At 42.2% G+C, this 15,256-nt stretch overlaps 1 protein-coding gene across 1 annotated transcript; it reads left to right on the top strand.

Moving 5' to 3' along the window:
• The first annotated feature begins 4,112 nt into the window (after positions 1–4,112).
• GPR17 (G protein-coupled receptor 17) lies at positions 4,113–14,860 on the top strand. Its single transcript, XM_073581165.1, has 2 exons — positions 4,113–4,200; positions 10,852–14,860. Exon 2 carries the CDS (start codon positions 10,878–10,880, stop codon positions 11,895–11,897), a length of 1,020 nt encoding a protein of 339 aa, XP_073437266.1. The 5' UTR covers positions 4,113–4,200; positions 10,852–10,877; the 3' UTR covers positions 11,898–14,860.
• The last annotated feature ends 396 nt before the right edge of the window (positions 14,861–15,256 follow it).

The raw sequence follows: 15,256 nt of genomic DNA, 5'->3' as shown, positions 1-15,256 counted from the left end.
TTTTTATTTTCCCAAGGGTACCAGGAGAAATTGGACCCCAAAAGTTGTTGTCCAATTTGTCCTGAGTATGCTGATACCCCATATGTGGGAGAAAACTACTGTATGGGCACACGTCGGGGCTCGGAAGGGAAGTAGTGACGTTTTGGAATGCAGACTTTGATGGAATGGTCTGCGGGTGTCATGTTGCCTTTGGAGAGCCCCTAATGTACCTAAACAGTGGAAACCCCCCACAAATGACCCCATTTTGGACACTAGACCCCCACGGAACTTATCTAGATGTGTGGTGAGCACTTTGAACCCCCAAGTGCTTCACAGAAGTTTATAACACTCGGACGTGAAAATAAAAAAATCATTTTTTTCCACAAAAATGATATTTTTGCCCCCAATTTTTCATTTTCCCAAGGGTAACAGGAGAAATTGGACCCCAAAAATTGTTTTGCAATTTGTCCTGAGTAGGCTGATACCCTACATGTGGGGGTAAAACACTGTTTGGGCGCATGGCAGAGCTTGGAAGGGAAGGAGCACCATTTGACTTTTTCAACTCAGAATTGGCTGGAATTGAGATCAGACGCCATGTTGCATTTGGAGAGCCCCTGATGTCCCCAAACAGTGGAAACCCCCAATTATAACTCCAACCCTAACCCTAACACACCCCTAACCCTAATCTGAGCCCTAACCCTAGCCCTAACCCTAGCCCTAACCCTAGCCCTAACCCTAGCCCTAACCCTAAGGCTGTGTGCACACGCTGCGGATTTTGCTGCGGTTCCGCAGCGGCTTTGGCTGCTGCGGACCCGCAGCAGTTTCTGCTGCGGTGTACAGTACCATGATTCCCTATGGGAATCAAAAACCGCAGTGCAGACGGTGCAGAATTTTCCGCGCGGATTATCTGCGGTTTTCAATCCGCAGAAAGAATTGACATGTCAATTCTTTCTGCGGATTCTCCTGCGGTTTGCCATCTCCTCTATTGAGGAGATGAAAAACCGCAGGACAAAACCGCAGAGCAATCCGCAGGTAAAACCGCAGGACAAAACCGCAGAGCAATCCGCAGGTAAAACCGCAGGTCTTTTGACCTGCGGTTTCACCTGCGGATTTTACAAAATCCGCGCGGATGAATCCGCACCTAATCCGCAGCGTGTGCACACAGCCTTACCCTAACGGGAAAATGGAGATAAATACTTTTTTTTTAGTTTTATTATTTTTCCCTAACTAAGGGGGTGATAAAGGGGGGGTTTGATTTACTATTTATGGCGGTTTTTATGTTTGGCGGCTGTCACACGCTAAAAGACGCTTTTTATTGTAAAATAGTTTTTGCATCACCACATTTTGAGAGCTATAATTTTTCCGTATTTTGACCCACTGAGTCATGTGAGATCTTATTTTTTGCGGGACGAGTTGACGTTTTTATTGGTACCATTTTCGGGCACGTGACATTTTTTGATCGCTTTTTATTCCTATTTTTGGGACGCAGAATGAACAAAAACCAGCGTTTCATGAATTTCTTTTGGGGGGGTGCGTTTACACCGTTCCACGTGCGGTAAAATTGATAAAGCGGTTTTATTCTTTGGGTCAGTACGGTTACAGCGATACCTCATTTAGGTCGTTTTTTTATGTTTTTGTCGGTTTTATGCAATGAAAACTATTTTATATAAAAAATAATTATTTTTGCATCGCTTTATTCTGCGAGCTATAACTTTTTTATTTTTTCGCTGATGATGCTGTGTGGTGGCTCGTTTTTTGCGGGACAAGATGACGTTTTCAGCGGTACCATGGATATTTATATGCGTCTTTTTGATCGCGCGTTATTACACTTTTTGTTTGGCGGTATGATAATAAATCATTATTTTTTGCTTCGTTTTTTATTTTTATTTTTTAAGGGGTTCGCTAAAAGGGTTAACTAATGGGACAGTTTTATAGGGCGGGTCATTACGGACGCGGCGCTACCTAATATGTGTACTTTTATTGTTTTTTTTTATTATTATTTCCAAAAAATGGATTTATTGAGGGAATTTTTTTTTTTTTTTTTCTAATTTATTTGGCGATTTTTTTTAATTTATTTTTACATTTTTTTTAATTTTTTTTTTACTTTATTACATAGTCCCAGGTGGGACATCACTGTCCTGTGACAGATCGCTGATCTGTCACATCACAGATCACTGTGACAGATCAGCAATCTGTCACAGGCATTGAAGAAGACTTCCTCTTGCCTGCGCTTTGCAGGCACTGAGGAAGCCAGCTTCCTCAGGTCCCCGAAGGCCCCCGTTGCCATCTTGGATTCAGGGGCCTGGAGGATAGGAGCCCCCCGCAGCAGCGCTGCACATTGCGCTGCCGTGGGGGGCTCAGGGAAGCACGGAGGGAGCCCCCTCCCTGCCGATGCTTCCCTTTAACTCCCGGTACACCGCGATCATGTTTGATCGTGGTGTGCAAGGGGTTAATGTGTCGGGGGCGGTCCGTGACCGCCCCTGACACATAGTGCCGGGTGTCAGCTGTGATAATCAGCTGACACCCGGCCGCGATCAGCGGCGCTCACCACGTGGGCGCCGCTGATCGCGGTAGACGTACTATCCCGTCCACGGTCATACGGGCCCGGGTACCGTGGACGGGATAGTACGTCGGATGTCAGGAAGGGGTTAAGCTCCAAACGTTCTTTTTCTCTATGTTTCCCAAGTATAAAGATATAATGTCCAAATTTAGTGGCTTAATTTTGGAGAATTTTTTAATGTAGCTTTTTAGAATGGTGAAAAAGAGAAATTCTGAGGAGGGAAGATTAAATTTTGTTTTAATCTCACTAAAGGAAAGGAAGGTACCATTGTATATATCTCCTATTTTTTAATATTACATGTAGTCCAAATTTCTGGAATAGTACACTTGTAAAAGATAGATATTAAGTTTAGTGGAAAATTACACATTTGTCTCACTTTGTTCCAATTTCTCCATGGTCTAATAAAATTTTTCCAAGCCAAGAGTATGGCTTGGAATATGGGATGAGAAGGCAAACTTGGTCGGGAACCCAATACATAAGCAAAGAAAATATTGTGGAATATGTCATTATTACTTTGACTTTCTTCCAAGGCGATCCACGCAGGTGTTGTATTACGACTAAACCAATAAATGCTAGCTTTAATCAATAAGGCTTGGTAATAAGCTGTTACATTCGGCAGCCCCAGACCTCCATTTTTTTTTACTTTTATAAAGGATGTTCGACGCAATTCTTGATTTTTTGCCATCCCAAACAAAGGAGTTTATTAATTTTTGAATTTTTGACAATTGCGCTGAAGGAATGTATACTGGAAGGATCCTAAACAAATACAATATCTTAGGTAAAACAAATGACTTGACAGCCAATATTTTCCCGAACAAGGATAAACCAATACGTTTAAAATTTACAAAATCTGTGGTGATATTGTGAATTAAGTTGTTAAGATTAATTGAGATAGTTGAATGTAATTTGTTTGTCAGCTTCATCCCCTGCCCTGGTAATTTGGACACATGAGCTGTGAACTGAATTCTGCTAAGAAAGCCTAGCTGTGATAAAATTACATGGTAAAAGGCTTTTTATTGAGTAGCCGTTGACTAGAGAAGTTTGTTGGTTCACGGCCTTTTCATTCTTTATTGGCCTTTCAGATTATTGACTATTGGTGGATATGGTGATACTACTGTGAATCAGAATGGGTCAAAAGTCCTTGTTATTTGTGAATCACTCATTAAACACCTGTGACTTCAACAAGAGATGTCTCCTAATAGACCCATTTCCAAAAATATAGCCTCCCAATTTTTTTTCCCTGCAAGGCCCTCAGAAAAAAACCCCTCTTACTATGTGTTTGCAGCTGTGGAACAAGATGGGTATGTGTGAGCCCAGCACATAACGGGGCTCTCTGATGAGCAGCTTATTATACTTAATAGCACACAAGGGATGATAGTCTCTTCTGACAAAAAGTCAAAAGCCCCCTGAACATGTACCCCCCAAGTTCCTATGGCAACAGCGCACTCATCCGTTCTGCAGACACACTCCTCTCTTTGTCCTACTATGAAAAATGCTGCTGTGCCTATCTGTTCGGGGGGTGAAGAAGAGGACAAGAATGTGGGGGGCACCCTCCTCCCTAGTAAAAGAGTCGTTTTGACTACCCCAATTGAGAGACGCGGTCCTACTTATACTAAGGCACAGAGAAGAGGAGACAGACAGAGCCGGAGGCTGATGAAGCTGTAAGTATATCCTCCACCATAGTGAGTCCATCATTGTCCCATCTGGGGAGATTTATCATTATTTAACATCTGGTTTTCGTGTCTATATATACATGTATATTAACTATGTAATAATATATAAAACTGATTGATGGCACAACCGGAATCTGTCATAAATGTTTTATCCATGTGTGTTCTCCGGATAGGTGCAGGTCCCAGAAGTGGAGATGTCAAAATGTCTGACATGAGACTACTTCCTCGAAGGGGACCTGTCACGTCGTACATACATTCCGATATATGACTGGAATGGTAGAGACAAGGAGAAACTGAGCAGAGTGATATGTATGTAGGCTTGTTGGAAAAGATTCAGCATAAGGGCTCATTCAGACTTGGATTTTTCATGTACAAGTTCTTTCTCTTTTTCATGGACAGAAGTTGTACCTATGACAGTAGTGACATCGTATTTCTGTGGACCGAATGAACATTGACACATGCTTGATTTTGATCCAACTTACAGATCAGACTTTGGTTCTATGGCTCTGAGAAAATAATAGGCAGCACTCGGATGCACTATTCGTTTTTCACGGACTGTTTAAGGAAGAAGTTTGAGATATCTACAGAATTTTTTTTTCCAGAGAAAAATTGATGAAATACTGATGGTAAAAACTGTCAATCTGACCAAACTCTGATGAAACTTGGACCATTTTTTGCATATAAGTAAAATCACCGAGGTCTGAATGAGCCTTTATTTGAAATTTAATAACTGAAATCTCTGGCATTTATATGTGTATGAGTCCAGTGGGCGGTGCTACTAGTGAACAGCTATCTCTCCACACACAGTCATACAGGGAGGACTGTCAATCACTGGTAGGGACCGCCCACTGGACTCCTGTGCATACAAATACCAGGGATATGAATGAATAAAATGCAAGTTTTACTGAAACATTTCCCACAAAAACCATATATCAATCTGATCAGCTCTTCCTGGCTGGAGATCCGATACCATTTTCACACCATAGTTTCCTTTTAATCATGATATAACAAAATATTTCATGAGTATTTCACCTACTTTGAATTTGAAATACTCTCAATTTTTTAAGATTTCTGCTTGCTGGAAGTGAATGAAATGCTCTTCACTTTAATCATGGAAATTGCTTGTTAGAAGCACAAACTCTGCTCTGATAAATTTCAGTAAAATATCAGGCTGGGATTCTCGACTCTAAATGCTCAGACATTAGGGAATATTTGATGTCTTTGCTGTAAAATAAATCTTTGGAATTACGTAGCAATAGTTGCATTTTGATGTTTGTGTGGAGCTTTTATATGTAATGGTGATTGGAATTACACTTATTCTACAGTTCTTAGTGTTTCTAATGTGCTTCTATTAGTTTTTTACATAAGGTCGCTTTTTACTTATCTTCTATATCATTCGTTTTAATATTTAAATTTGCCATATTGACAAAACTGGCAAATAAAAAAATGTGGCTGGCAACCTGGCTACATCTACACACACAAAAAAATCATTTATTTAGAAGTGTAAATGGATCTAACTTACCATGTAGTCCAAAACTAAAGGTAAAGTCTTATTTCAGTTCAGAGGCTGCAAACCTGTAGAAATCCAGTCCTGCTCTCAGCATCTGTAGAGGACATGATGGCATCCAGTCTGGGCAATGTTCCATAAAATGGACTCCTAAATGATACATTGTAGAAAATGATCAGAAAGGTTTTAAAAAGTTGTGTTGCACTTCGCTCACAGATCATTGCCTAGACCAGGGGTGGGCAATCAATTTTCCTGAGGGGCCATAATGAGAGACCATGGCTGTTGTGGAGGGCCGAACCAATAGGCTGAAATTAATTCTACTAATTTTTGTATAAATATTAATTGTATCAATTAATATTGAGCAGAACTAAGTATGCCACCATCCCCCGCATGCCGTTTGAGCCTGCACACAGCCCTACACACCGTAAGAGCCCCACAAGCCCCCTATACAGCAAGAGCTTCCACACAGCCCACTGGAAACAGCATGATCCCCCTCACAGCCTCCTATACACAGTGTGAGCCTCCACACAGCCTCCTATATACAGTGTGAGCCCCCACACAGACCCTATATACAGCAAGAGCCCCACACAGCCCCTATATACAGCAAGAGCCCCCACACAGCCTCCTATATACAGTGTGAGCCCCCACACAGACCCTATATACAGCAAGAGCCCCACACAGCCCCTATATACAGCAAGAGCCCCCACACAGCCCCTATATACAGCAAGAGCCCCCACACAGCCTCCTATATACAGTGTGAGCCCCCACACAGACCCTATATACAGCAAGAGCCCCACACAGCCCCTATATATATATATCAAGAGCCCACACAGCCTTCTTTATACAGCAAGAGCCCCCACACAGCCCCTATATACAGCGTGAGCCCCCACACAGCCTCCTATATACAGCAAGAGCCTCCACACAGCCTCCTATATACAGTGTGAGCCCCCACACAGACCCTATATACAGCAAGAGCCCCACACAGCCCCTATATATATCAAGAGCCCCACTCAGCCTCCTATATACAGCAAGAGCCCCCACACAGCCCCCTATATACAGCAAGAGCCCCCACACAGCATCCTATATACAGTGTGAGCCCCCACACAGACCCTATATACAGCAAGAGCCCCACACAGCCCCTATATATATATATCAAGAGCCCACACAGCCTTCTTTATACAGCAAGAGCCCCACACAGCCTCCTATATACAGCAAGAGCCCCACACAGACCCTATATATATCAAGAGCCCCCCTATAAACAGCGTGAGCTCCCACACAGCCCCCTATATACAGCGTGAGCTCCCACACAGCCCCCTATAAACAGCAAGAGGTCCCACACAGCCCCCTATATACAGCGTGAGCTCCCACACAGCCCCCTATAAACAGTGTGAACCCCCACACAGTCTTCTAATTCACAGCTAATTCAGTGCATACATCAATTACATGTTATTCTAAAGTGATGGCACATGAGTCCATATAATTTTCACAACACTGTGACTCTACACTGTTCTACAGCTTGTCAGTTGTAAAATAAAAAGTAATGTAGCTTTGTAGCATTCTAATATACTTTGGGTGCGATTCATTAAAGCTTTCACGACAAAATTATCATGTAAAAGCTTTGAAAAGTTGCAAAATTTAGGCATATTTTGAGTTGTGAGTAAAGTTTGCGACTTTTGACGTTTTCACAACAGGTACTCCCAGCTCTGCCAAAATGGGTTGAACTAAGGCACAGTGGGAGCGTGACGCCACAGCTCGCCTAATTCATGATGAACTGTGGTGTTCTGTACTCCAGTTCCTAACTTGTTCATGCCGGTGTTGACGAGGCGCATGCCCACTCATCAGACACTCCAGATCTACATGAATCCGGAGAGTCTGACTTGAGCTCGCCCAATCATCAAGACCAGTGCGAACAACAGAGGTCTTGCTGAATAGGGCCCTCATAATGATGAGTGAGTGTGCTCATTACTCGAGTTTTCCGAGCATGCTCAGGTAATCTCCGAGTAGTTTGGGCGTGCTGGGAGATTTAGTTTGTGTCTAAGCAGTTGCATGATTTGTGGCTGCTAGACAGCCTGAATACATGTGGGGATTCCCTAACAAACAGGCAACCCCCACATGTATTCAGGCTATCTAGCAGCCACAAATCATGCAGCTGCAGTGGCACAAAAATAATCTACGTTCACGCCCAAGATACTCGGAGATCACGCGAGCATGCTCGTAAAACTCGAGTAACGAGCACACTCACTCATCACTAGGCCCTGAGGCCATGTACCCACGATGAGCTTTTGGTGAAGATTTTCCTATGTGTTAATAGGAAGACAAGGGTCATTCAGGGGAATCGGGGCTGGGAGAAGATGCTGGGGACTTGCCTTAGACTAGTCATACGAAAAGCATCGTCCCCAGACGACTTTTCAAAGTATATTTTCTCCACAACGCTGCAATGTTTCAGAGTGAAACAAACATGGCTGATTTATGATACCAGTGTTTCAGGCAGCAAGAATCGGAAGAAAGCTCCCCTTTAAGGTTATGTTCCCACAATGAGTTTTTGGCGAGTTTTTGATGTTCCAGATTTTTGCACCATTTCTGCACCTATTAGGTAAAATAGGTTATTTGCATTTTTTTTGTTAGTTTTTGGGGATTTTTTTTTACACTCGCTTACTGTTTTTGACACTGCATTTTTTGTCTCTTTTTTTGTGTCATGCATTAAATAAAGCTGCACTGTTTTTGATAATTCCTGGTATTTGGCTTTGAGCAAACTTTATTGATACAGTCATGTGCGGATTACATGCTTTTTTTGCATTTTTTTCTGCGAAAATGCTTTAAAAACACGTGTGTTTTTTTACCTATGGATGTTTTGCATCTATTGCAAGTCAATGGGAAAAATCTGCACATAAAACTCAGCTTGCGCAGCTACAAGAGGAATTGACATGATGCGGATTTGAAACACACAGCGCAGGTCAGTTTACACTGATAAAAAAAAATCACAGGGGGCAGGAGATGTCTATAAAACCCATCCACTCTGCTGGAACTGTAAGATGCTGCATTTTTGACTCAGTGAAATTACGGAACATCAAAAACTCATGGTGGGAAGGAAGGTAGCCTTAGGCTATGGCCACACTATCAGTATTTGTTCAGCATTTTTTCTCAGCATTTGTAAAGGCCCCGTCACACACAGTGAGATCGCTAGCGAGATCGCTTATTTTGTGACGCCACAGCGATCTCGCTGTGTGTGGCACACATTAGCGACCGGGCCCCCTGCCAGGTATCACTGATCGTGCAGGATCGTCCTGGGCCATTTTTTGATCGTTGCTCGCCCGCTAGCCAGCAAGCATCGCTGCGTGTGGCAGCGGGAGCCAACAATCAGCGAGGCTCCCAGTGCTCTAAGCAGGCGCTGGGAGCTGGTATCTAAGGTAAATATCGGGTTACTAAGCGGCACGTGTCACTTAGTTACCCGATGTGTACCTTCGAAACCTACGTGCTCGCAGCTCCCGGCGCGAGCACGCAGGTTTCTAAGGTACACATCGTGCAACTAAGTGACACGTGCCGCTTAGTAACACGATATTTACCTTAGATACCAGCGTCCTCGCTGGTGCTGATCGCTGGTGAAGCTGCCTGTTTGACAGCTCACCAGCGATCATGTAGCGATGCACCAGCGATCCTGACAAGGTCGTATCGCTGACGGGATCGCTGGTGCATCTTTAAGTGTAACGGTACCCTAAACCAAAACCAGGTGAGGAACAATCAGAGGACAAGGTATAATAGAAACAAAATTCCACCAATTCTGCATGTTTGACCCACTCCGGGTTTTGGCTTACAAATACTGATGTGAAATACTGACTAAATACTGATAGTGTATCCGTAGCCTTAGGGTGCTCAACAATTGTTATAGTAACATTTAGCTCATGTCAGTCCGGGGCACAGAGGGCCCCATTCATATTTTGGTTGTTCCTTTCCTGTCTGATACAGCCAAAGATTGGAAACGAAAGTGTACTACACCATGTGGCACTCTTTCCTCCACCCTGCTTGGCGTTTTGATGGTACATTTCATTCAACAATTGGCTCTTTTGTCAACCATTCAGCTTGTGCATCTGAGTCTCAGTTCAGCAGCGATCACCAGATTTCACATGCTGTGCGAGCCTCAGTCCACACATACTGCAAAAAGTAGAGCAGCACATTGAGGTAATGGAGAAAAGAGAGTAGTTTTATGCATATTTTTATAGTCAGTCAGTACTTGGGGAAAACTGTTGTGGCATCATTCTGTATGGGGGATTGTAGGGACATAATACTGTGTGGGGGCAATCTTACTGTCAGTCAGTACTGGTGGGGGAAACTTGGGAGGAGGACAGTGAGGCCATCATATTGTGTGGGGGTGCTGTCAAGCCAACACACTATGAGAGGGCATCATACAGTGTGTGGGGGGAGGGCTGTGAGGGTCATCACATTGTTTGGGGGTTCTATGAGGCCATCACACTGTGATAGGGCATCATACAGTATGTGTTGGGAGGTCTGTGGGACCATCATACTGTGTGTGAGGAAGTGGAAGCATATTATTGCGCGTGCTTGTGGGGTCATCATACTGTGTGTAGTGGAGGGCTGTTGGGGCATCATACTGTGTGTGGAGCTCATAACATTGTTTGGCGGTTCTATGAGGCCATCATACAGGTAGAGGGCTTCATACAGTGTATGTGGGGAGGGCTGTGGGACCATCATACTATGTATGAGGAAGTGGAAGCATATTATTGCGCGTGCTTGTGGGGTCATCATACTGTGTGTAGGGGAGGGCTGTTGGGGCATCATACTGTATATGGGGCTCATCACATTGTTTGGGGGTTCTATGAGGCCATCATACTGGGAGAGGGCTTCATACTGTGTTTGTAGGGGAGGTCTGTGGGACCATCATACTATGTATGAGGAAGTGGAGGTATATTATTGTGTGTGCTTGTGGGGGCTGTGGGATATCATACTATGAGTGGGGGGGCTGTGTCTCATCATATTACACTGTATAAACATATACATTTTTATTTACCATAATTATAACGATTTCTGATTACACTGCAGCAATGATGGCCCAATAAACAATTACAATTGTAATGTAAGCACCTGATCTGAAATAACTAATGAACTCTGTTTTCCAGGGTGGCAGTAAAGAATCTTGGTGACTATGACTAACTCTGAGGACACAATGTTTGATAACTCCTCCAGCCTGGCGTGGGTGGATCCGTGTATCCAAGAAACATTGCTGGAAAATGCTCTGCTATCTGTATGCTACGTACTTGGCCTATTTGTTGGAGGTCTGGGAAACATCATCGCCCTCTCACTGTTTGTGCGAGACCGCCAGCCTAAGTCACCCTCTGACATCTTTCTTCTTCACCTGGCCTTATCAGATCTCTTCCTGTTGCTCAGCTTACCTACTCGGCTTTTCTACCACCTGTCAGGAAATCATTGGCCTTTTGGCTCATTGGCTTGCAGGCTTTCTGGCTTTGTCTTCTACCTCAATATGTATGCCAGTCTTTACTTTTTGGCTGGAATAAGCATTGATAGGTATCTGGCTATTGTGCATCCTCTCAATTCAGTCAAATTCCGGAAACCATTACATGCTCATTTGACTTGTGGCTTTTTGTGGATCATTGTTGCATTTGCTACTGCACCATTACTGTTAGGTCGAGGAGCAGCAATGGACGAGACAGTTTGTCGATTGCTATATCGGGAAACACCATCTTTGCGAGCATTGTCATCACTCAGTGCAGCCTTTGCCATCCCCTTCTTGGCCACAGTCACTTGCTATGGTCTTATCCTGAGGCGACTCCGGAAAGGAGGTGATAGAAAACCCAAGGAACGTGCTGTAAAGATGGTGCTCCTGGTCCTTGCAATATTCCTGATCTGCTTTGTTCCATATCATCTGAGTCGGGCACTTTATCATGTCCTGATGCCTGGAGGTGAAAGTGCAGCTATGCCATCTCCCTGTGACTTAAGGCAAGGCTTGGCTTTAGCAAACCGTTTTACTTCTTGCCTCAGCACCCTAAATGCGGCCTTAGACCCAATCGTGTACTTCTTTGCTGTCAAGAAATTCCGTCAGATTCTTCTTCGCTTGCCATGTAGGCGGGATGGAACGGACAATGTAAAGAACCGGGAAGAAGGCAGAACAGAGGACAGTTCTCTCAGTGCCAAGACAGATGTCTAAATGGGCGCATCAGTGAAAAATGTTTCTATGCGATCTAAAAAAAAACAAAACACAAAAAAGTAGAGAACAAGACTCAAGTAATCATTTTTCTAATTACTGGAAGCTCGGAGATTTATGACCACATTCTGCATTTACAAGGACATTATATGGAGTTATTGTCACACATATATGAATTTGAAACATGAAAGCGGCAATGAAAGATTGCCTAGTCCCATTTTGGAGGAAAAATACTGCCATATAAAATATGTAATTTAACTATATATGCAACCAATGCAGTCATAAATTTATATTATTTTTTTATACAATTTTCTTGATAAACTCATGTGTGGATTTCATGTGTTTTTCCTGCCTTTCCACTGCAGAGACACGATAAAACCACATGTGTTGTTTTATTTGTGGACTTTCCACATCTCATTCAAATGTGTAGGAAAACTCTGCATATATAGAACATATTTGTAAGAAAATTGACATGTTGGGGACTTCAAAATGATTCTGCAGATCAATTTCCACAATGTTTAAAAAAAAAACACAGTAGGCACAAGGTTTATATACATCCTATACACTTCGCTGAGACTACAATATAATGCGTTTTTTTTTCTGCATGAGAGAAATGTACCGGAAGCTCATTGTAGGAAAACAGCCATAATGTTTACATTACATCTACTCACCTGCCGCTTTTGACAGTGAAGTGAATAGGACAATTCTGCGCTTCTGCACCACATACTAAGTGTACAATGTGCAAGTAGAGTGGATGATGCAATGGTTCTGCATTAAAGGGAACCTGGCACGTCCCATAATACTATTAACCAGCAGACATGGGGTTAATCTGCAGGTTAACAGTGTTCTAAAGATGGGCTGAAACTCCTGCTGACGGGAAGGACATGGACTTTATTGCTCCTGGCAGCATCGGGGTTTTATTCATAGAGGTGCAGCACTGATGCACTGCTGAGGGGGCTGTCAGTCAGTGCCGGGGCGGTTACAGCCATCACTCACTATGCACTGAGAGGTGACTGAAGCCACGCCTCTATGACTGAAAGCCGGAGCTGCTGGGGGAATAAATTAATTTCCTCCTGGCAGCGGGGCTCTCATTGCAGTGGCTGCACAGCTTTAGAATGCTATTAACTCACAGATTAACCCCATATCTGCAGGTTAATAGCATTTTTTTGACATGACAGGTTCCCTTTAAGCATCTGTAGCAGAGGAAGCTATACTGAAAATATTCAAACAGGAAAGAAAGCTTCAAAAATAACAATCATGGGGCAGGAGTCTCATATAAAGTGAGATCTCCATTTTCTAGAAGAAAACGAGAATTCGTACATCTTCAGTTACTGTATATTTCACACAAAGCAGCGGAATTGACATTTCATTTACAATGTACATTTACAATGCTCGTGTATATAGATATTGTTGTTTGTGCCTTTTAGTGAAATGTTTTATGTGATACCTTTTTTATTCTCTATACATGGAGAGGGGCTTTAATTGGGTAAAAAAGGTCATCTTCTCGAAATGATGACAATAACACAGGACCTCCGTCCAGTACAATTATACCCACATATCTGTACATTTATGTATGAATTATTTATAAAGTATATCATTAGTTTATGTACATCCTTATATACTACTTATGGCAAAATGTGGGCAGTTATCTAAAATAATTATATATTAGTGACTCGGGGGCACAAATGTGATCTAAATATTGAAGAATTTGTAAAATTACCAAAATTCTTTAGTGAAATATTTGTCATGCCTGACAAAATGATGCCTATTTCTTGGTTTTATTATATCTGTTAGGGTGGTTTTACACTTACCGCATTTTTTGCGGTCCGTTATTGCGGCCTGTTTTTGCGGGCCGTATCGCCACATTTATTGTGATGTACTGCAATAACGGGACACGAAAAATGTTTGCGGATCGCCGTTATTGCGGAAAACCGGAAGTGACGGCGCGCCACAAGAACAAGTTTCTGTTTTGTTTTTGCGACCCCAATGATTTAAATGGGCACCCTCACGGCTGTACGGCACACCATTGAATTTTTGCGGGCCGATTTTGTGGCCCCATAGAAACCTATTGGGGCCACAAAATCGGCCCGCAAAAATACGGTAAGTGTAAAACCAGCCTCAGACCGTTTCAGATCATGTAGAGACACCATTAATAAGAGGAATGGTTTTCCCCAGTTGTCAATGTGCTTTACTGTTTTTAAGAGGAAGAACGAAGAAATGGCACAATGCAAAGTTATAAGAAAATTACTCTAGAAATGCTATTTTTAACCCCTTGGTGAGATTTACTATGTAATACAGTGCCATTGTCAAGGGCTTAGTGCAATTTACTGTATATTTTTACTGGCACTGAGCTAAAACAGCCAGGATCAGGGATAATTCCAATCACGGCCCTTTACCCCCTAAATTGACAAGGTCCATTATCGTCAATTGATTTGAAAAGTAACTTTGAATTTCTGCTTTGATCTATCAAAAACTGAAGTTTACAGCAGGAATACACATGGGACTTTTATAATACCTGTACTTTCCATAGTTACAATCTTGAGTCGCAGTAGATATACATTACAGGTTTACAAAAAAAAATAAATTAATGAAACAGAAGAGAATCTTGCCCACAACAGCTTACAATCCAAAGAAAGTAACATATGCCGAGCATACCTTGTATATGGTCAAGAGAATCTGGTATGTGATTAGTTACGTCGGTTTTTCCTACGTGTAATTTTAGGTTATTTATGACTCCAGTATGTAATATACCAGGACACATCATTCCGTGCTTTGTGCTTACCGTATATGAATATTAAGAAACTGGCTACATTGAATTAAATTAACAATGTACTAATCCCTTTTCTACAGAGTATACAGTTTGTTTTATGACAGAAGGTAAGAACTATGTTACTTGACGAAGATTTGTACAATCTGAGCAAAATTTAATCTGAAAATAAAACAAAAATAAGGGTTTTTTTTCCTAATGGGTTCTATGCTTCATATTTAAAATGAACATCTTCATAAAAATTAAGTTACGTGACACTACACGATACCTACACGATTGGTAACAATCTGTTCATATACCTGATGTGTAATATATTAACCCCTTAGTGACAGAGCCAATTTGGTTCTTAATGACCAGGCCAAATTTTACAATTCTGACCACTGTTGCCTTATGAAGTTATTGCTCTAGAACACTTCAACGGATCCCGCTGATTCTGAAATTTTTTTCACAACATATTGTACTTCATGTTAATGGTAAAATTTCTTCGATGTAACTTGGGTTTAATTATGAAAAAAATCGAAATTTGTCAAATTTTGAAAATTTTGCAATTTTTGTACCCTTAAATCAGAGAGCGGTGTCACACAAAAATAGTTAA

The sequence above is a fragment of the Dendrobates tinctorius genome, unplaced genomic scaffold, assembly GCF_039654945.1.
Source record: "Dendrobates tinctorius isolate UK_male_01 unplaced genomic scaffold, ASM3965494v1 ptg000069l, whole genome shotgun sequence".
Classification (NCBI taxonomy): domain Eukaryota; kingdom Metazoa; phylum Chordata; class Amphibia; order Anura; family Dendrobatidae; genus Dendrobates; species Dendrobates tinctorius.
The sequence above is the reverse complement of the archived record's forward strand: the minus strand, read 5'-3'. Positions and strand labels throughout refer to the sequence as shown.

Bases quoted from the DNA above. Each gene is read 5' to 3' on its own strand.
- GPR17 (XM_073581165.1), top strand. From the start codon at position 10,878: ATGACTAACTCTGAGGACACAATGTTTGATAACTCCTCCAGCCTGGCG.